The sequence below is a fragment of the Aulonocara sp. 'chitande type north' Nkhata Bay genome, linkage group LG4 (assembly GCF_057382095.1).
Source record: "Aulonocara sp. 'chitande type north' Nkhata Bay isolate Kocher_YH1m ecotype deep benthic linkage group LG4, A_spYH_male_GT1.1, whole genome shotgun sequence".
In the NCBI taxonomy this organism is placed as follows: Eukaryota; Metazoa; Chordata; class Actinopteri; order Cichliformes; family Cichlidae; genus Aulonocara; species Aulonocara sp. 'chitande type north' Nkhata Bay.
The window spans coordinates 20,267,233-20,290,769 of record NC_141347.1 but is presented as its reverse complement, the minus strand read 5'-3'; the positions used below and the strand labels follow the sequence as shown (position 1 = coordinate 20,290,769).

Here is a 23,537-nt window from a genome sequence, read left to right as displayed (position 1 = left end):
TTTGTTTATGGATTTATACCTCCTCTTTCCGTGAAATGAAACTACCTGAACAGATAGCTGTAACAGATCCCTTTTATAGAGGCGATATGTAAACAGTGTAACGATGAAAACGTAGTCATTTATAGTTTCGAACCTATGAGGAATATCTTTCACATCTCTTTTATTGAGTTTCGGCTCACTTCTGGCCACCTTCATCTTTAATATTTTGGTCTATGTTCACTCTTACCACATTGTTTTTGACTACAAAATGCTACGATTGTAATAATAATAATAAAAAACCCCTCAAAGAACAGCTGGAAGCTTAGCAATCATTGACCATTCAACCCCATGTTTTGTGTTGAAAGGCTCACTGTCAGCGGTGCTGAGATCCTTCAGCTGGAAACAAAAGCAGACACAATAACAGATTAGAAATTTAATTAATAAGGCAACACAAAACCCTGGTTTGTAAATGTTCTGGCCTCAGGACTGGCTTTGGGCTAGAGAACTGCGTAAAATATGTATTGATTATAATTTTAAGGTTTATCGACAATGCCAGAAACTGAAAGAGAGCACAAAACTGATATTTGCAATTCATGGACTGGAAAACATTTAACTGTGCTGCCAAAAGCACATGCCGTACTGAGCATTTGTATGCTGAGATTAAACTACTACTAAATGCTTGGACGTGTCCTTGTTTTGAACCATCTGTACACCTGTCAACATGGGCACATTTTCAGCAACCATGACTGCTGAATTCCACTGATAATTTGTGTTATGTATGCAGATGTTTGCTGGTATTCTCTGTTATTTTACTGTTATTTTAACTGCTGGTCTGTCTGGTAGCAGCTTTTGGGCTTTAGTAGACATACATACTTAGATTGGCATACCTTTTTTGACCCACATTTGAAAATTTTAGTATTCTTTACCTGATTGTGACACACAAACACCGACTGTGTTACTATACACCAAATTTTCTCCTGTGTGAAACTGGAAAATGACTCTAAGCTTAATTTTCTTTGGGAAAGTCTGCAAAATCTGCAAAGTGATAGATATTTTTATATCTTGTATTCTATGTGCACCATGCTTCTCTTTTGAATTCTTCTGCACACCTTTCTTTGTTGTCTTCCATCAAGGTCAAGGAAAGGTGTTTAGGAAAAGGAGATGGGAGGTGATTTTTTAGATACTGGCCTTTTTAACACATTTGCCAAGAAAAAAGCTGGACCAATAAAAGGAAAAGATTAAAATGAGCAAATAAACGCAAAGAAGGGAGAGAATGGAGACAATAAAAGTTCTTATGGCGGATAAATCTTTGTTTGATGTTGGGTTAAAAAAAAAAGGTAAGCGATAGAACAAATGAAGTGCTTGATGGTAACTTCCAAGCATGGCGAAGGAAGTGTGATGAGATTTCTTGGTGTTGAAGTTTTGATCCATTTTGCAAGCCACACCATACCCTGTAAACTCCACTGAATTTGACCCAGTGTGTTTCTATAACATCACAATGACTCAAGTGTAGCTCTAATGTGTTTAGAGAAGAAGCAGTCTATAACAGCGTTTCCATTTGATTTTGACCGAGCAGCTGCAGAAACATCTTGAAGTAGTGCCAAACAAATCCTACTTGTGGCAGGTCAGAGGTCTGCCAGACTGTTATTGCTGCAAACGGAATATTTTATGACAGGCATAAGAATGTTGATGTGCATGGATCACATCACATCTGTGTGCAGTTTCTAAGCGAGGAAACATGATTGTGCTTTACTTTGGTAGTATTCTTTTTTACTTTGCAGCACCCCTGCAGCTCTGGCAACATTTGCTTTTGGAAAGGATCTTCTGGAAGCTCTCCTTGAAGTTTTTACTGAGGAAAGCATAAAGACCTGGTTTTGACAGGAGCTGACATACAGTGGAGCAAAAAAGTATTTGGCAGCCACCGACTGTGCAAGTTGTCCCACTATCCTCCACTCATTACCTGTATTAATGGATTCTGTTTGAACTTGATATCTGTATAAAGGAGACCTGTCCACAACCTCAAACAGTCAGACTTTATCCTCCATCATGGCCAAGACAGAGAGCTGTCTAAGGACACCAGGGACAAGATTGTACACCTGCACAAGACTCGGATGAGCCAGTCCACAACAGGCAAGCAGCTTGGTGAGAAGAGATCGACTGTTGGAGCAGTTATTAGAAAATGGAACAAACTCACAATCTCCCTCAACTTGGAGCTCCATGCAAGATGTCACCTCGTGGGGTACAAATGATCTTGAGAACGGTGAGGAAACAGCCCAAAATTACACAGGTGGGACTGGTCAATGACCTGAAGAGAGCTGGGAACACAGTAACAAAGTTTTCTATTAGTAACACACTATATCGTCATGGCATAAAATCCTGCAGCACTTGAAACGTTCCCGTGCTTAAGACACCACACGTCCAGGCCCATCTAAAGTTTACCAGAGACCATCTGGATGATTCAGAGGAGGACTGGGAGTATGTCACGTGGTCAGATAAAACTAAAATAAAAGTCTTTGGTATAAATGCCACTCGCTGTGTTTGGGAAGAATGCTGAGTTGCATCCCAAGAACACCATACCCACTGTGAAGCATAGGGGTGGAAACATGCTTTGGGGCTGCTTTTCTGCAAAGGCAGGAACACTGATCTGCAATAAGGAAAGGATGAATGAGGCCATGTATTGTAAGATTTTTGGTAAAATCCTCCTTCCATCAGTGAGAGCACTGAAGGTGAAAAGTGGCTGGATCTTCCAGTATGAGAATGATCCCAAACACACCGCCCAGGCAACATAGGAGTGGCTACGTAAAAAGCATTTCTAGATTTTGGAGTGGACGTCAACCCAATAGAGAATCTGTGGAGGGAGTTGAAAGTCCCTGTTGCCCAGCGACAGCCCACATCATGGCTCTTGAGCAGATCTGCATGACAGAATGGGCCAAAATACCAGCTGCAGTGTGTGCAAACCTGGTGAAGACCTACAGGAAATGTCTGACTGCCAACCAAGGTTATATTACAAAGTACTGAGGTCAACTTTTGTTATTGACCAAATACTTATTTTCTACACCATTATGCAAATAAATTCTTTAAAAATCATTCAATGTGATATCCTGGATTTCTTTTTAACATTCTGTCTCTCACTGTTGAAGTGAACCTATGCTGAAAATCGCAAACCTCTCTCATATTTTTAAGTGGGACAACTTGCACGATTGGCGGCTGTCAAATATTTTTTGTCCCACTGTAGGTGAGGATGGCCATGGAAAAGTTGATATCTATTCTTTTTTCAGGGATGATATGAATCATGTTGACAATGCTGAAAGTAAAAAAAAATACAAATCAAAAAAGTACAAACACCTGCACAAAAGTCACCACCAGGAGTGTCACCTTACACTTAGATCTAATCTGCCTAGTCAAGCCTGTATGTGCACATGCTGAGCTCACCTGAAAGTAAAATTTTAACACGAAAGTTTAATGAGGGCAGAATTTCAGTGGAAAAATCATTTTTGAACAACTCAGTCTATGCCACTTGTTATCTTCACCAACTTTGGTTTTAACACTGCGAAGAGGATAAATGATGAATAGGACGTGATCGATGCTCATCAGTGTCAGGGAAAAGGTGGAGGTGAACTGGCTCATAGCAGTCATGCTGATCTTGCAGATGCGACTCGAAATGGCCAATAGGAAAGCACGCTATTGGTCCTTATGAAGAGAATCCCCAGAATGTAGAGTTCAGGATGTAAATGTTGGTTGCTGTGTTCATTTTTGCATATCGGGCCATCACGTAGATGGCCAGTGTGTTACCCAGAAAACCCACGATGAAGACGATGGTGTGGATGATGATGATGACCTAAACGGTAGCAGCATACAGCAGGTGTTTGAGAAACTGTCAGGAGTAAAGCTGTAAGTGGAAGAGATGCTGACGTTCTCAGATATCCCACTGTAGTCCTCGATTTCACCTCCGCTGAGGTCATGCCAGAAAAAGTCTCAAAAGAGAAAATGACAGAGTTGTACAATTACTATACCACAAACGCAAATCATCCCATAAAATGTTTTCACAGCAGGAATTTATCTGCTGCAGATGCATTTGCAGTGCTGTTAACAGTCTGTGTGTCACGGCTGGGGCAGCAGTCGTGTGGTGGAATGAAGGAGGACCCAAGATGCAGATGGCAGTGGAGATGCGAGTGGAGATTTATTTACAGTGAAAATAACAAAGGTGGGGGCAGAACTGAACATAACCCTAAACTGGGAAAAACTAACAAACAAACCTGAAAAACATAAGGACAGCGGGAGATGTACAGAGGTGGCAGATGAAGAATGCTGGGCAGAGAGAGATGTGGAAAAATACAGAGTAAATGTTGAATAGCACAGAAGACTCACAGAGAAACACAGATGACACGACGAGGAGCACAGGCAGACACGCAATATAAATACACACACCAGGTAATTAGGAAATGGCACACAGGAGGGGACACAGCTGGAACTAATGGGCATAACGAGACACAGACCTACAAAGTAAAACAGGAAACTCACAAACTGTTTCACGAAGAGAACACGGAGGAAGGACACAGGTAGGGATAATAGAACACTAAACACACAACTCAAACCCTAAGAACAAAAACAAAACAGCAGAAACTGGAAAATAATAACAATAAACTCAAAGCACTGGGTCAACGACCCGGGATCATGACACTGTGTGCTTTCTATGAGGGCATACATGAAGTCTGCATACATGACAGTCGCTCTCTAGCTGTAAATGTACCAGAATATTATTAATACTACTTGCACACTGGTGCACATGATAGAGAGTAAAGTTCTGTTTGTGCACCTCTGCTGCTGCAGTGCATATATGAAAAGAGCTATAGTTTATTATATTGTGGAGGATTTACTATTCTGTAAGTTTCTGCTTTAGGAACTCCATTTTTGCTGCCCTTTGGATCACAGAGAATTACCATATGTAGAGAGCGCTGATTTCCTCATATTTACCAGGAGAAACTCTCCTGTGAATTGTTTGGGCATGTGGCCAACATGCTATTTCTTTTAATGGGAGGCTGCGCTTTGGAAGAGGATGACATTAGTTGAGCAGGCTTTGTGTGCTGCTACTGTCACAGGATTAGATTTCCATAATGGAATAACAGAGAGAATAAGACAACTAAGTGGCAAGTAACCCCTGTTGAAAGATGAACCATCTGGCATCTCATTCTGCAATATTGAACACTGAACAAGAGGAAATGCACATGAAGAATCCTGAATGCGCTCAGGATCACTGCTGTTCACATCTTTTCCCTGCTGCCATAAAAAAATGACCACTTTATCATGTCCTGTGTAACTGAACAGGCAGCATTCACCGTATTCAGCACAAGTGTTAAGTCTTTTAACACAACTGTTCTTCATGCAAAAGGATGACAAAATAATCAAAACATTTTATTAAGAAGAGTTTATCATTTGCATTCTTTACTTCAGCTTATAAAAAACACTAGATGGAAAGTTCGTTTGAAGTCAAAGTAAGCGAGGGAACATAGATTTCTGCAGGAATATTCCGTCCAAGCATGTTTGAGGTGCAATACCCAAATCAAATAATTCAGACTCGGAGTACCAAATGTTAAAAATGAGCACATATTCTAGTCACAGACAAAGCAAAACAGATAAATAATTTAACCAATCTTTAAGATATATTTAGATTTGGAGTATTCTCTGGACAGAAGACGGGAACGTATTCAAAGAAGGTCAGGAGAGGTTGACAAAGAAAAGTCTAGGGGGACGAAGAAAGTAGACAGGAGTAATGGGAGACTAGGTGGCAAATGGAAAGGAAAAGACTTGTAGTCATTTGTCTGTGAAGCTGGACACTAAGGCAGGACAGAAGGACTTGTACTGACTGGGTAGGCATAGAATGAGCTATGAAGGATGTGCAGCAGGTCAGGGTGATTAAGCACAGCGATGGAAATGTACTAATGAGTTAAGAGAGGCTGTTGAGAAGGTGGAAAGAGTGCTTTGATGAGCCTATGAATAAAGAAAATGTCAGAGAAAGGAAGATAGATGTAGGAAAGTTAGTGAATTAGGAAATGCAGAGCATTAGTGAGGAGGAAGTGAGGGCAGCTATGAAGAAGATGGAGAGTGGAAAGGTAGTTAGTCCAGATAACATACCAAGGGAAGTATGGAAATGTTTAGGAGAGAAGAAAGTGGGACGTCAAACTACTTGTCAAACCAAATAGTTTGATTCCTGGAGAATCAGAGAGAATGCCTGAGGAATGGAGAAGAATTGCACCGGCACAGATTTTCAAGAATAAGAGTGGTGTGCAGAGCTGCTGACAAGACAGAAGGAAAGGTGATGAGCATGATGCTATGGGAAAGAGCTGCCAAGATATGTTTGAGGAGAACGGCTACAATTAGCAAGCAGCATGGCTTTATGCAGAGAAAGAGCACTGTAGATGTGATGTTTGCTTTGAGATGGAGAGTTATAGAGAAGGTTAGAAGGAGCAGCACCGAGTCTGTGTGGATCTGGAGAAAGCTTAGGGTGCTAAGAGCTGTGGCACGGCATGATGTTGGAAAGGTGGCATGAGTTGTTCAAGGTGGGGGTGCGACTACATCACAGATTGGCTCCTTCCTGTTTGTTGTGGTGATGAAGAGGTTGACAGATGAGGTCAAGTAGGAGTCTGTCGATTAAGATGACATTGTGATTGGTAATGAGAGCAGATGGAAAAAGGCCTGGAGAGGTGCGGGCTTGTTCTTTAGAGAAGAGGAATATTTATGGACAGTGATTTCTGCACGTGTTCCTGAGCCTGTGCATTGATTTCCACAACAGAATTGTTGGGTCGAAAATTTTGAATCTAACATGATAACCTTATCCAGCCAATGATATAGAGATCCACCCTTTTAGATCCAATTAAAATCAAATCATTTAAAAAGATTCTCTGGAAAAGAGTAGAATCTTGAAACAGAGCTTATTAAACAGTCATATAAACAGCAAAACACCGAACAACAAGACGACACATAGCAAAGCAAGCAAAGACAGAGACAGGAAAAAGCTGGTGGGGGTATATCTGACCTGTCTTTTATAGGGCCCGTACCCTCTTTTTATCGTTCTTCATCACCTTTTAGTACTTTTGACAGTTTCAGGGCCAAAGTGAGTTCAAAAGTTTAAACAGTAGAAGCGTCTCCCTTACCACTCATAAGAGATTTTTTTTTCTCCCCATAGATCCTAAATCTTGCTAACGAGGTTTTTTTTTTACAACTTTGGGCTGTTTGGACTGTTATACCATGTGCATCGTCTGAGGGGCCAATGTCGACTATCTGTATGTCATAACCTGCCACCACGCTCCATAAAACTGTCAGAAGTTACATAGTAGCTTTACTTGTTAAATTCCAGAGCAAACAGTGTGCATCAACAGGCTCTCATGCAACATGTGGCACAGCCTCATGACTCATTCCACTAGTGGGCACACCTATGATACAAATGTGGATAATACTTTACCTAAATTAATGGGTTTTATGCACTTTGATAATACAAGTTAGATGCTTAGCATGGTAATCCTGTTATATAACACACTCCAGCATGGATATCCAGTGTGTACAAGCCTCATCAAAAACAGACATGATTTTATAATATGTATCCTGAAAAAAAAATCCACAACGAAATCATGGCTGTTTTTAATAAAATGCTGTCTGAGTGCCCAAAGATCACAGAAATCTATACTGATTTTTGACCTTGTCTTGAATCTTTTCACGATATTATCCAATTCAACTCAATTGTATTTATACAGCATCAAATCACAACAGCAGTCACCTCAAGTGCTTTATATTGTAAATAATAATACACAGTGTTGGGAAGGTTACTTTTAAAATGTATCATACATCAGGTTACAGAACACACGGCCCAAAATGTAGCTTGTAACGTATTCCGTTAAGTTACTTACAGAAGACGTTACAGGTCTGTGAGAGCCAGAGATTTTCCTTGTTTGAGGTGACCAAATACTTATTTTCCACCCTGATTTACGAATAAATTCTTTACAAATCCTACCATATGAATTCATGGATTTTTTTTTCACATTCTGTCTCTCACAGTTGAAGTGTACCTCTGGTGCAAATTACTGACCTCTGTCATCATTTTAGGTGGGGGAACTTGCACAATCGGTGGCTGACTAAATACTTTTTTGCCCCACTGTATGTGTCATTCTGAAAGGTATTGCTTTCAGAACTGCAAATGATTATTTGCAGCTAGGAGGTTGTAATGCAGTCTTCAGTAATAGTAATAAATTGCACAGCAATAGTACATTGAAGAAACAAGGTAGTTGCAGTAGGTCAATGCTAGTTTCTTTCTTTCTTTTTTTTTTTTAAAGAACTGGCATCCAGATGTTTCTTTAGGTTGGAGTCTTTTGACACCGAGAGCAGCTTGATTGCTGGCAAACAGAGTTTGCATTGCACAGTCAGATTTCTTGACAGCGCCTCTTATTGCTTGTTTTGTTTGGGTTTCCAGCAATGCGTGGAATTACCAAAATTAGAGCGGGGATAGCCCAACACATGAAGCAGGAAAAGACCGCTGTGTAATCCATTTATTTCAACAAAGTAACTGGATTCTAATTATCACCTATTTAAACAGTAACTGTAACAGAATACAGTTACCCATATTTTGTATTTTGAATACATAATGCCGGTACATGTATTCCGTTACTCCCTAACACTGATAATACATACAGAGAAAAACATAACAATCATATGACCCTCTATGAGCAAGCTCAGGGAGGGGCGGGGCCATCTGCCACAACCAGTTGGGTTGGGGTGAGGAGAGGAAGACAGTGTTGTCAATTTTATGTTCAGGGACATTATTCTGAAATTTATTACGCAATTTAGAAATGAATTATTATTATTATTATTATTATTATTAATAATAATAATAATAATAATAATAATAATAATAGTAATAATAATTCATTTTTTCAGATTGGTGACTGTTCATTTTTACATTTTCTCTGCCTCTCAAAGAAGCGCTTTTTATACCTCATCATATTCCTAAGTTGACATGTTATCAATTAACCCAACAACCTCCAGCTGTTTCTTTTTAGTACCTCTTAGAGGTCCAGTGTTTTTCAAAATGAGCTAATATTTCCACAAAATATGATAATGTCTCAAACTAAACATCTGATACATTTTCTATGCAAATCAATCCTCTCTGTTTGTATTTACACTTTAGTCAGAGTCTTAATTTTTTTTGGAACTGGGGTTTGATGCAAAGCTTCACTGAAACATGGTCCAAAACACAGAAGTGACATGCAGCCCGCAGTATGCTGTTGAGAAAACAAACACTTCCATCACCCATTCCCTTCAGGTTGCACTGGGACTGACATTTTTCCAAGTCTTAAAAACCACTTTAAATGTTCATATTAATGGCTGAATAATTAGAATTTAGAATATCAACCTTTCTGACATTATTTTTGCTTTTGCATGATTTTCTTACACTTCTTAGATTGACAGAGAATAAAATCCTTTCCTGAAATGATGAGACGGTTTTTTAGCACCTTTGACACCCTGTCAGTGTTAATGTGGGGATATTATGTGGTTGTTAATGTCATTGCGTCTTTGTATGTGAAAACCCTGCCCAACATTTGTATAATCCTCCTTCCTGTTAAACATAAAATACACTTTCAACAGGTTTAAGGTGCTGAAAACATTCTTAGGAGATTTTGGTCCATATTGACATGACATCCAAAGGTGCTTATTGTCAACTTCAAGACACTGGTTTGAGGTGGTTTGATCTTTATGACACGGTGTGTCATCCTGCTGGAAGCAGCCATCAAAAGACTGGTACATTGCAGTCATGAAGTGGTCAGCATTAATACTCATGTAGGCTTCGGTGTTTAAAATTTCTCAGTGAGCTAATATCCCCTCTACTATTACACCACGACCACCACCAGCCTGAACTGTAAAAACAAGGTAGGATGGAACCATGTTTATTGTTTATGCCAAAAGTCGCAGTAGAAACTCATCAGACCAGACAACGTTCTTAAAATCTTCTGTTATCCAGTTTTGATGAGCCTGTTTCAACCTGTAGACTCAGTTTGCTGTTCTTAGCTGAAAAGACCTGGCACCTAGCATGGTCTTCTGCTGCTGTGGACCATCTGTTGATGCTGTTTTGCATATCTTTGGTGCAATGAGTTATTTGAGTTACCATTACCTCTCACAACAACAAGCCCGCTTTCTCTTTCTCTGACCATTCTCTGTTAAGCTTGGAGATGGTTATGTGGGAAAGTCCCAGCAGTTTCTGGAATACTCAGTTGGTGGCTGTCTGGTACCAACAACTGCGGTACATTCAAAGTCACCTTTCTTCCTCATTCTGATGCTCTGTTTGAACTTCAGCAGGTTATCTTGCATGTTTATGTGTCTAAATCCACTGAACTGCTGCAGTGTGATTGCCTAATTAGATAATTGTGTTAAGGAATTTAGCAGGTGAACAGGTGTGGCTGCCAAGAGGCCCAGTGAATGCACATATCACAACTGTGCACTTATAATACATCCTGCTGTGTGTCAGCCCCATTCCATATCTACAAATTAGAGAATATACAAACATGTTGCTACTTTAGAAATATTAGATACTTTGTTTTGATGTATGCATTTTATATGTCTAACAGCTCTCATACCAGTGTTTACTTACTATTTGACCATTTTCCTTCATAAGAAAAATGAGACAGCTACTCCCCTTTTACTACTCCTATGAATGGAAGGAATAATGCATAAAAATATTAACATTTACTATCAGATTCAATGGGAACGTGCTGAAACATACATCTGCTTTTATTTAAAAAAACATACAATCACAGTTAGTGGAATAAATGTACATATAATGCAACTTTGTAATATATATATATATATTTATTACATATATATACAATTAATTTTGTTTAGTTAGTTACTGTTCTTACTGTCTTGGAGCAACTGTGACCATGGAGATGCAGAGTAACAGACGTCACCGTTTATTAATGGTCAAAGTAGCTTCACTATTTTTTTCCTTCGTATAGGTGACCCATATACAACACATTTAACTTTCATATGCATAACAAACTCAAATTCACTCGTCTTTTCATAATTCACAGTGCTTTGAACACAAAAAAATTCCCTTGTTCCATTCTCACCTGTAAGGCTTTCACAAGTCCATCTGGATTTTTAACCAAGCTCAAAGTCACGACTGGTCACATGCTTTTGCTTGACTCATGTTACAAATATAAGACGGGTAAGTGCTGCTCAGCAGGTTTGTCCACCAGGTTGAGAATGCTGCTTTACTTCCCCGTGTTGTCCACTCCAGTCTGTCAGACTGACTTTAATATGTCCCAAAAAACCTGTCACATGAAAATCCACCGTAACAGTCATGACCATTCAGCCAGCTTTACATCAATCAACAAGACAGTCACAAGTCTAGTAACAGCAGTACAAACCGAATACTGTAAATTCACAAATTAAAGAACGAACAGTGTCTGAGATAAAGCGGTACAATAGGAGCCCGGGTCAAAGATGGCGTGAATGTAAGGCTAATACCTGATACATGAATATACGTTCAATCTAACGTCATTAAAATGTATACCGGTATTTCCACAGAACTGATTAACTACTTTGTTATACACAGTTTATTTCTAAAGGAATGCTTTCACTTTTCAAAAAAATTAACCTAATTTTCTTTTAAGCTGAGCACTAAAAGACCCCTCTTGTTTTTATCACAGTTACTTCAACACAGAAAAGAGTATGATAGTTGTTTAGTCCCAAATGCGCTCAGTAAGGTAAAGTCAGTACTTTCACTGAAATGCACATTTGACTGAATTAACAGGTAACAGCACCATGACAAGCTAATAGAGGTGAGAAAGCATGGGGTCTAATAATGCAAATTGAAAATTTTCAGCATTTTGTAATCCGATGACGTTTTCTACGTCATCATGACATAAACTTATGCCTTGTATAACAGTCAGTCTAGTACAAAGTCCATAAAAAATATGCTGCAATGACTTCTTTTTACTCCTTTGAATGTTCCACTCAGGAAGAAATGATCATTAATAAAGGCAGGTTATTAAATGACAAGGGAGAAAGCATCCAGGTTCCATGTGGTATCAAAACAGTACATAGTGGATCAGCAGTCATTGGCCATTCACCACATTTTTTGTATTGAGAGGCTCACTGTGAGCGGTCCTGAGATCCTTCAGCTGGACGGACTATGGAGACAAAAGCAGGCACAATACTGGATTAGAGATGCAGTAAATGCAGCAATGGAAAACATATACATATAGATCTGGGTAAGTATTATTACAATTTTCAGACTTATTCAAAAGTACAAGCTGATATTTGCAATTCAGAGACAGGAAGGCATTTAGTTGTGTTGACACATTCACATGCGCTAAAAAAAGTGCTCAGAAGTTTAGTGTTTCTAGGAAATGCCATTATTTTGAAAGATCTCAACACATATCTGGGCAGGAATGCAGAGGCATATTTTCAGAACTAATCTGTATTCCAGTGAAGGATTGCGTTACTCAATAATATTTCTACTTAATTTTAGCTTGTTTAAAGTGTAACTGATCATTAGACTAACCCTCAAATAAGCCTCTTCAACTTCTTCTTACTCAATGAAATAGAGATATAACGCTTGTTATGAGCTAGCTCTAACCAGACTAGAAATACAAGTGGAGGGTAAGGGTTCACGGGTAACCAAGAGAACAACATCAATATCTCCACTTTGAAGAAACATGCCTCACAAGTTCAGATGAAATGGTACCTGCATGAAAAATGCCCGAGTGTCAATGGTAAACATGTGTTTCTTGGCCTTTCTTGGATTCTGGCCTTCGAAGCAGAGTTGGCAGAAAAGCCACATCAATTAAAAGGAACCGCTTGAGACGCACAAATGTACACAATGTGCAGATGAAGACTGTAAAAATAGCTTGTTTCAGGGCTGTTGTGAGTGTTTTATATATGTTGAGAAAAGAAAAAAAAAGGAAAAGAAAATCTACCCATTTTTCTTTGCTAATCCAATTCATGGCTGCAAGTGCCATGGGAGGTAGACCCTGGATAGGTTGCAGGACCAATACAGAAAGACAGATAACCATTCATGTTCACATTTACACGTGCAGCCAATTTATAAAAGCCAATTGTCCTTGCATGCATGTTTTTGCACTGTGGGAGGAAGCTGGAGTATGTGGAGAGCAACCACGTAGGCACCGTGAGAACATGCACGGATTTAACACCCAGGACTGTCTAGTGCTAACCAGCCAATGCAACCTGTAAGCTGCGGACAATAACCTAAAATACAGCTGTAATCTATGCAAAAACTTTGCACCTAATTGGATCAATAAAAAGGGTTAGGTGACCCCCCGCCACCGCCACCACCCCTTCAAGTGTTAGTGTCTTACTGTTCCTATTAAAACTTTGCACAAATGCTGTATGAGAAAACAGGATATTGGTTTACCTTGGTATCATTCTGTCTACCCTGCAGCACCTGTGCAGCTCTGGCAACATTTGCTTTCTGAAAGCAGAGCACTTTCTGGAAGCTCTCTTTGAAGTTTTTGGAGAGGAAAGCATAAAGAAACGGGTTGGCACAGGAGTTGACGTAGGTGAGGATGACCACGGAAAAGTAGATGTCCATACTGTGCTCAGGGATGATATGAATCAGGTTGACAATGTTGGTGGTGTAAAAGGGAAGCCAACAAAATACAAAGACCAGCACGATGATGACCACCATGCGTGTCACCTTGCGCTCGGATTTGCGCCGCTTAGTCAGGCCTGCACGTTCACGTGCTGACCTCACCTGAAAAGGAAAATTAAAAGAAAGTTTTAATGAGAGCGTGAGAGCAGAATCTCAGCAGAATAACAAAAAAATATATTAGCTAAGTCACAGGGTGCTTTTATTTGTCACTTTACCTTAATGACAATGAAGAGGTAGCAGAGGCAGACAACAATCAGAGGACCAAAGAAGCTCAGGATAGAGGTGTAGAGGATGAAGACAGCAGACCACACATCATGTGGTTCAGGCCAGCTCATGTTGCAGGTCTTAAAGTCCTCCTGTACACTTGAGAAGATGATGACTGGCAGAACAATCAGGAATGACACAACCCAGACTATGCAACTAGTTATCTTCGCCAACCTTGGTTTCCGCCATTTAACACTGCGAACAGGATAAACCACGAAAAGGAAGCGATCGATGCTCATCAGTGTCAGGGAAAAGGTGGATGCAAACTGGCTCATAGCATCAGCAGTCATGCTGATCTTGCAGACAGCTTCTCCAAATGGCCAATAGGAAAGCACGCTGTTGGTCCCTATGAAGGGAATCCCCAGAATGTAGAGTTCATCCGCCACAGCTAAGTTCAGGATGTAAATGTTAGTTGCTGTGTTCATTTTTGCATAGCGGGCCATCACGTAGATGGCCAGTGTGTTACCCAGAAAACCCACGATGAAGACGATGGTGTGGATGATGACAATGACCTTGTTAAACGGTAGCAGCATGGTGGTGTTTGAGAAACTGTCCGCAGTAAAGTTGTAAGTGGAAGAGATGCTGACATTCTCAAATATCCCACTGTAGTCCTCCATCTTCCAGGAGGTAGAGCTGATGTCCACTGGAGTTATGCTAGAAAAAGTCACAAAAGAGAAAAAGACAGAGTTGTACAATTATTATACCACAAACCTAAATCACCCCGTAAATGTTTTCACTGCTGCAAATGCATTTGCAGTGCTGTTAACAATCTGTGTGCTTTCTATGAGGTTGTTATCTGGATAGAGAGTTCAGAAGTCTGCATACATGACAGTCACTCTCTAGCCATAAATGTACCAGAATATTATTAATGCTACTTGCACACTGGTGCACACTGACACGGTAGTGAGTAAAGTTCTGTTTGTGCACCTCTGCTGCTGCAGTGCATATGAAAAGAGCTATAGTTTATTATATTGTGGAGGATTTACTATTCTGTAGGTTTCTGCTTTAGGAACTCTATTTTTGCTGCCCTTTGGATCACAGAGAATCAGCAACATATGGGGAGAGCACCGATTTCTTCATATTTACCAGGAGAAACTCTCCAGTGAATACTCTGAGTGAGAGAGAGAGTAAAGAAAATGCCTCCCAAGGCTCTTGAGTTCACTTCTTCTCACATATGCTCACTGCTGCAATCAAAACAGTTGCCACTTCACCAGAACAGGCAGCCGTGATCATCATTTTATGTGTTTGTGGCCAGCACAAGCATTACGTATTTGATTACATTCGCTTTTTATATTAAAGAAAAAGGACATGATAATCTATATTGCATTTTCACAGATCTAGGAGGATTCTTCCCTTTGGTTTAACCCCCCCCCAACCTTTAAGTGAGATTTTTTAATGTATATTTGTTTGAGGCGCTAAACTAAACCAAAACGATGTAATTCAAATGAGAGATATTTTCAAAAGCTGGTACAGATGCAAAGCTCAAAGCAAAACTGCAGACTAACTTCAGCTGAACCAATTCATCAGACATAAAGAGAGTAAAAAGTGGCAAAAACAATCAACTTTCTTCTCCTATTTACAGCTTCTACCTTTTTTTTATGTTGTTGTTGCTGTTAAAAACACCCCAAAACCTTCAAACTGGTATTCTGTTTCATGTTGGCATCTCAAAGTTGCCCCCAGGCGCCATAAACGTGTCACACGATGTAAAACAACAAAGAGTAATGATGGCAACGACCAAAGCAGCCAGCATTCTAATAGTTAATAATCCGCGCACTTGTAGTAACTGCTCCTTCGGTAGCTCACTTAAATAATCTTATAACTGCCTGTTGTCGGGCGTTCCCAGCTGAAGCTGTGAAAATTTGTTGCACAAATAAATAGTGTGACGTAAATATTAACCGAAACACGCTGAAAAACAAAGGAGTGACGCGCAGCCCGCAGTATAATGTTGAGAAAACAAAATATGTCCAGCCCATGAGCCTTCAGGCTGCTTTAAGCTTGCCATTTTTGTTTTCCACCATAGCCCCCAGTTAAGGGAGACAGTTTAACCGTTCATATTCATATTCAATAAACGAAATCAACTAAACTACTACTTTCATAAATAAAACTTTAAGGCTTCTTGAACATTTTTCTAAGCATGACAACGTATTTTTGCCCACTTTTGGTAAATATTAGTTAAACTATTAAAATACCTCTTCGAATATTCTTTAAACTCAGTCTAAGTTAACATGTAATTCATGTCCAAGCATTTGCTTCCACCAACCTGTGCGCTCCCGTGCGCCTCTCCACGACCCAGCGCGTCTTAGGCACTCATGCGCTTTTGGAAACGCCAACGCTCCTTTCACAATTTCTTTTAAACAGGAAGCATCTCACTTGACTTCTCATTTTGTGCCATCTTCCCGAAGTCTCCGTGGTCCAGTCTCCATAACCAGCCACGCCAAGACTGCTGTTATCTTCGCCTCCCCACGATTTTCCTCAAGCTTCTTCTAGAGAAGAAAACCCAGTGTGCGGAGAGATGCTCTCCTGCAATGATGAGAAGGTCTTGTAGTATCCACGACTCACTGTGAGTGTTAATGTGTGGGGAAACTTCGTCCCGCCTTCGGATGAGGAAGCCCCACCCACGAGGTCAGTTGTTGGTATAAAAGCATGCATTACAGCCCTCCTTTCCTTTAATTTTTTACTGCGACTTTTATTGCCGCCCTTTAGGTTAATGATAACATGACACTTTTACCATTATTGTGAAAATAGTGGAGGGAGATGGAGCAGTGCCAAGCTCCAGCCAGAGGAATAAATTACCTTGATGGTGGCCTTGGGCACCTGAGATATTAGAGCAAAAGGAAAAGGGAAGGAAAGTGGAAGGGAGGGTGAGGGTGCACTTTTGAGGAAGACATTTGATGATAATTGTGTGGGAAAGCTGCCTAATTTCAAGCAATTAGTTTCATGTTGTTGTCATCCAGGTCAGTGCAGCGTTAAAACAAACACACACACACACACACACACACACACACACACACACACACACACACACACACACACACACACACCACATATGCAGGCAGAGTGCGCTTGCAGAGGCACACTCACACAATGCCCCGCTCATGTCATTAGTGTCATGTCTGTATCAGGCTAAAACACCACACAGGGACATCAGTGACTTCTCACAGTTTGAAAGGTCCAGTTCACTGGTTCAAACCAGATCAACTGTTTATAAGTAAACACTGCCGGACAGGTGTGCACAGAGGCTTGCCCTGAAGGGACAGGTGGTGTGTAGGGGCATTTAGGATACCAGGATAATGATAAGGCTCATTTATACTAAGCTCTCACCAATGCAGGCTCATGGGTTCAAATTTTATACAGCCAACGTTTTTGTTTTTGTTTAGTTTTTCCAGAACTAAAGAGCTTCACAAATGCTTTTTACTTTATAGAAAACTAAACAAATGAAAAGTTGCTAAACTGGTCTGTAACTATTAACAGCAGGACTATTAAAGAGGAGCTCAAATACAGTTTAGATGTCTAAACTGTGGCTCCAGCCAAAATCTGGTGCAGTGAAGGTTAGAATAAAGTCAGCATACCAGACATTTCTAAACTTCTCCTCAGAGACTGCATTAGCTGCTAGAAGAAAACACCTGGATCTTTCATCCAGCTGCATTGTTCTTACTGAGGGATGCAGATTTATTCTGTCTTTTTGTCGAAGGAACGCTCTTTGCATTCCTTCTGTTCTTTATAAAACTGTGTAATAACTCTTCTTTCTGTTACAGGTGAACACGTAAGATTACACACACGTATTTCCGCATCATATGCAGACCAAATTTAATGCTAACCAAATAATCACACTATCATTTGAACTATGGCAAACTGTTGTCATGTATTGAAACAAACCAAATTAACCCAGTTTACTATATGTTAAACTTTGACTCTCTCCTTCAAGGTCAATAGATTTGAAGGTCAAAATTATTATGATGTCATACAGAGCTGTTATAAACTGTGTTTCTTACTGCCATATTTTGTATTGACAACATGTAAGCATGTAGAGAATGATATCTAGAGATTCTAAATATCACATTATAGGAGACATGATGTCACGTTTGACCTCTGACCTTCCAACATCTGTCATGCTATTCTTATATGTCACTACACTACAAACTTCTTAGTGTATGTTTAAAGAGCACACATACACACAATACAGTACTACTGCTCAAAGAGTGAGCTGCCTTGGCAGTGGTTTGCACTCTCGTAGTGCTTCCTTTTTCATTTAATTTAATTTAATTTAGTTTTTCTGTATTATACATGTCATTTACTCATGAAAGCATCTTTTTTCCCTTCATTAAACGATGAATGATCTATGAATTAGGGTTGATCTGATATCCTCGTGTTGGTGTTGTTCCCAGATCATCATACTAAATGTTGTTCCAGGATCAACATTGCAAGTGACCAATCAGAATGTTGTGACGTCATACTCTTGCGACTTCGGGAAAAAACGGCGTAAAACAAAAAACTGTACTAAAGCTGCGTGAAACCGCCTCTGTCCGCCGATCAACGGACCCTGACCCTGACCCTAACCGTAACCCTTTAATAAACGGTAAGCAGAATTGATATTGTCCTTGCAACATTGGAATTTCATAAATGCACGAATGGCTTGGCGCGCAAAAGAATAACGTCACAACAATGTGATTGGTCACTTGCAATGTTGAACCTGGAACAACATTTTCATGATGGTCTGGGAACAACACCAACACGAGGATATCAGATCATCCATGAATAAGCCTGCATTAGAAACATGAGAAAGCATTTTCTTTCATGAGTAAATTCACGGTCCAATAACGGCTTCATGTAGAAAATATAAAAATGTTGAAATGCAGTTGGAAGTGAAGCATAACGGTTTCCTTTCTTCTTGATCTCTGCCTTTCTTTTCTCATACGAGTCACTGTGGCTTACAGCGGTTGTCATGCCCCCTGCCTTTCTATATCAAGCCTTCTCTCTGTGGGCACTGAGATGATATCAGAGCGGTGTCTGTCACTGACTTTGTCTGGCCGACGGCAAAAAGCTGGCAGAGATCGATGAGAGAACTACTTCTAGGTAAATGGAGCGATACTTATGTGCTTGGAACTGGAGGAGCTCTTGACCCAGCTAAATCAATACTGAACCTCTGGTTATAAAGAGGAGACAGAGGGGATGAGTGAAAGAAAGAGGAAGACAGAAGAGAGAGATTAATCAGATGATGTCCAAAGTGGGGATTGTGTGTCTATGTGTTGACAGATCTATGTGTTTAACTCCCTCTAAAATCACCTTGGCAGAGCTAAAAACAGCTAAAATTCACAGAATCTGAAGTGAGCTAGCTATTTAGAGTGACCTTCTTGACATACAGCACCCAGGGGTAAGAGTTTTGTTTATGATCTTGTGATCTGATTACATCACAGTGCAGTCATGTCATAAGCTTTTATGCAAGTTTAATTAAATTGTATTATAGAAACTGGCCTGTGCCTAGTGGTAGGAGACACGACAATCTTGATCCAACAAAAAAAGCCTGCATTTATTTACTTTCTGCTTCAACTTAAAAGTGATTTAAGAGTGATCACCAGGCCACCTGTGCGCATTTACTTTTGTTACAACGAAGGCAAATAATGAGGCTGTTTGCTTCTACACAGACTTCAAATGGAGCCGATGGCTGTGGTGACCTTAACGTGCACGGTGTTAGCATGTGGGGACAAGCATCGTGCTAAAAGCTAACAAGGTTTACCTGGATTCAAGCAACCCCTTTGTCAAATGTGTGCCAAGATGAGAGTTTTAACAAACATTTTATAATTTGGCACGTTCCCTGCTAGTTTAAAACCACCCGCAAGGCTAAAGTATCTCGCTAATGTGAAAAGCTGCAGTATTTGCAGTTATTACGGCACTTCCTGGACTTTACACTTCAATGAGGCAGTTCCTGATTTAAACAGATTTAGTGTAATTCAATGAAATGCCGAAGCTGTTTGTTATTGAAATATATATATATATTCAAAAAATATCTGAAAGGAGAAGTATTACACAACAGAGGAACAATTTGATTCAATTATTTTCTTTTATAAGACAGTGCTTAATGGCTCAGGGTGTTTGTGGAGTAACAGCTTCCCCTAGTGGGATTTCAATATTATTCTAATAACCATGCACACTTTTTTTAAGGCCATCAGATATCAGTCATTCATAAAGGCCTTTTCTTTTAATAAAATACTTCAACATATCTATGCAGAGATGGGTTCATCCACTCATCCAATTTATTAACAACTTTTCTACTGCAGGGTCATGGTTTGAAAGTGATCAGTGATTAAAAAGATAAAGATAGTTTAGTTAAATTATAATTTTTTTGACAAAACTGATGCATTTTTATGTTATACAATCAAAAGTACACCATCACTCTGAGGATTTATTACATGTTTTTGTCTGTATTTGCATGTCACATCACTGACAAAAAACAAGTTCATAAATCATTTGACATAAAGACAGAGTTAAGTTAAAGTAACTTTACCTTGAACTTAACTCAAGTTATGGCCTATTCAGTGTTATTTATACCTCGCCAAATCACAACAGCAGTCGCCTCAAGATGCTTTATATTGTAAGGTTGACCCTACAATAATACATACAGAGAAAAACCCAACAATCATATAGAATAGAATATAATTCAACTTTATTGTCATTGCACATGTCACAAGTACAAGGCAATGAAATGCAGTTTGCATCCATCCAGAAAGTGCTTTAGCAACAATATAGATATATTACAAAATATATATTAACAATAATTTAGATATATAGATATATTACAAAAATGGGTCTATTATTGTTACAATGTACATGGTATGAAGGTATATTATGAATATGCTATAACTATAAGTATGTACAGGCTGTAGTGAGTGTTCAAGCTATGTACAAGATATAAATGTGAAACTATAGAGAAATATGAAATATGAACTATACAAGTTATAAACAGTTGTAGGACTATAATTATTGTATTGTATAGAATGATTGTCTATACAGCATTGACAGTAGTGCAGTTTAGATCAGTGAGATATGTGGATAATTTCTACAGTGGTTATATAAAGTGCTAGTGGTTGTGAGTGGTGGTTCAGGCCATGTTATTATTGTGTGTATGAGGGTACAGTTGGCCATTTGTTTGTTTTTGCTCAAGTGTGTGTGTGTTCAGTTATTGGTGGTTGTTGGTGTGTGTATGTTCAGTCCATGAGTTTAATGTGGGTCCAATGTCAGGAAGCAGAGTGACCTCCTATGAGCAAGGACTTTGGTGAAAGTAGGAAGGAAAAACTCCCTTTTAACAGGAAGATACCTGCAGCAGAACCAGGCTCAGGGAGGGGTGGCCATCTCTCACAACCGGTTGGGGTGAGGGGAGGAAGACAGGATAACATTGTCTCTGTCCACGGTGCAGTGGGTTAGTAATAAAGTAGTTTTATATATGATATGAGCCAGAGCTGAAGTTTTGGGGAAGTTTGAATATTTTATGATCAAAGATCAGACCTGTTTTACTACTACTACTACCAGTTTAAGCACTAAAATTTACTACTGGTTTCACTTATTAAAATAAACATCTTCCATGAAGTGGACAGTGTAGTGATATTTATTAAATTCTGTAGCTCATAACATCACCTTCTTCCACTGCTTGTCAACCACTCAGGCGTCAAACCCTATATTTTTTCGAGCCTTTACAAATCGCATAGTTTGAGAGGATCTGAACACAGGTCCATGTTCCCTTTCTCATTATGCTAATAATAGCAGTGCTTAATATTCCTTCTAACAAAAGCCCCTTTATACTTTACCCTGAAGGGCAAATTAGAGGAGTTAATTAGGAAAGACTGAAAGGCTAGATTGTATTATCAAAATAAGCCAGTTTGACAATGATAATTATAACTTGTCGGGACACTAGTTTTGGATGCAACAACCAATTTCTAAAACGAGACATGTCACTAAGCATTTAGGCATCGTTTGGCTTTTACTGGAGAGACAGTGTCAGCCTGCATTCATCTTTCCCCCTGGAGAATTGAAGGATCTACACAAAAAGGAAGCAGCTCAGAATAACCTCTGCAGAGAGGTGTGTATGTAAGAGAGAAATATTAAATGAATGAATAAGCCATGGCTAAACTGAACTGACTCAAGTTGTTTAACAAAATACACGAGTCTGTGTTCCCCGACATTTTAAAGACCTGCACAGAAGTGTCTCCAAATCTGCTTTAAAAAGAAGTAAATGACTTGCATTTGGTTTTTCTTTTATATAGAGATTGTTTTTTGTACACTTTAGTTGTGGTATTTGATTTACAGTCACCTGCCTTTAATTTGATGTACACATTAATTTGTTGTTTATCAAAAATATCTAATCAGCCAATCACATGGCAGCAAATCGGTACATTTAGAAATGCAGATGTGGTCAAGAAAGCCTTTCAAACTGAGCATCAGAATGGGGAAGAAAGGTGATTTAAGTGACTTTGAGTTTGATGTCCTGGGACTTTCTACACAACCATCTCTTGAGTTTGCTGAGAAGTCTGAAAAAGAGGAAATATCCAATGAGCTGCATTTCACTGCGCAAAAAGGCCAAATTGATGCCAGAGGTCAAAGCAGAATGGGCAAACTGCTCTGAGCTCATAGGAAGGCAACAATAAGTTAAAAATCTAGTTGTATGCAGACGAGCAACTGTGAAGCATATAGGCTACAGCAGCAGAAGACCACACAAGGTGCCACACCTCGAAGGTAAGGGGTTTCATGTTGGTACAACCAACATGAGCCATCCCATGTTGCACCTATAATTCAGGTTGTTGTTGTTGGTGTAGTATAGAGGATATTAGCGCACTCTGGGCCATTTAGTACCAGTTGCAGATTGTTTAAATGCCACAAGTACCTGAGTATTATTGCTGATCATGTTGATCAGCATTCCAAGCCCTTTTGGGATGTGGTGGAACAGGTGATTTTTATTATGCATGTACAGCTGACAAATCTGCAACACCTATGTGATCCTGTCATGCTGGTATGGCAGCTTGTTGAATATGACATGTGTTGTAAAGGTACAAGCTGAAAGCACAACTAATAAAGCAGCAGGTGGGTGTAGTTATTATTCTCATGTTTCAGTCTTATTAAAGCTCTATGTTTTTGTGATTTCAAAAGTGCTGCAGAAATAGTATTTCTTTTATATTTGGTGATAATTATTAAGGAGGTAAACAATGATGTCTGAATTTAACTGTATAAATGAAGCAGCTTTGAAAGCAAGTTAAAGGGAACAATTGAGGTTGCGCCCGTGGAAAGGTTTTGCTTTTCAGTGTTTGATGAATGTACTGCAGGTTGGTATGAAAGGAAAGGAGCACGTGTCCCCTCTAACAAAACCCTTTAAAAAGCAGAGTCAGTTGACGTTAAGATGAGTAATTCCCAACAATAAAATTCAGTCGTACTATCCACATGTTATCATTAGCAAACGTTCAGGCTGACTTTCTGCTTTGACTCTGGGGTGGTCTGCACGTTCATCCCTTTCCTCTCCAGGACAGGAAGCCTCTCATCTACTGCTCTGATGGTCTTTCCTTTCTCTTTCCTGTCAGATGCACCTACCTCTGGCGCTTCTTACCTCTTTTTTCAAGGACCTCTTTTGAAACACAGATTACCGTGTTTTTTTCAC

At 39.5% G+C, this 23,537-nt stretch overlaps 1 protein-coding gene across 1 annotated transcript; it reads right to left on the bottom strand.

Annotated features, from left to right (window-relative positions):
* Nucleotides 1–10,789: 10,789 nt before the first annotated feature.
* LOC147332438 (somatostatin receptor type 5-like) lies at nt 10,790–16,430 on the bottom strand. Its single transcript, XM_086288972.1, has 4 exons — nt 16,161–16,430; nt 13,852–14,554; nt 13,400–13,738; nt 10,790–12,155 (listed from the first exon to the last, which is right to left on the bottom strand). Exons 2-4 carry the CDS (start codon nt 14,515–14,517, stop codon nt 12,081–12,083), a joined length of 1,080 nt encoding a protein of 359 aa, XP_086145098.1. The 5' UTR covers nt 14,518–14,554; nt 16,161–16,430; the 3' UTR covers nt 10,790–12,080.
* Between the last annotated feature and the right edge of the window lie 7,107 nt (nt 16,431–23,537).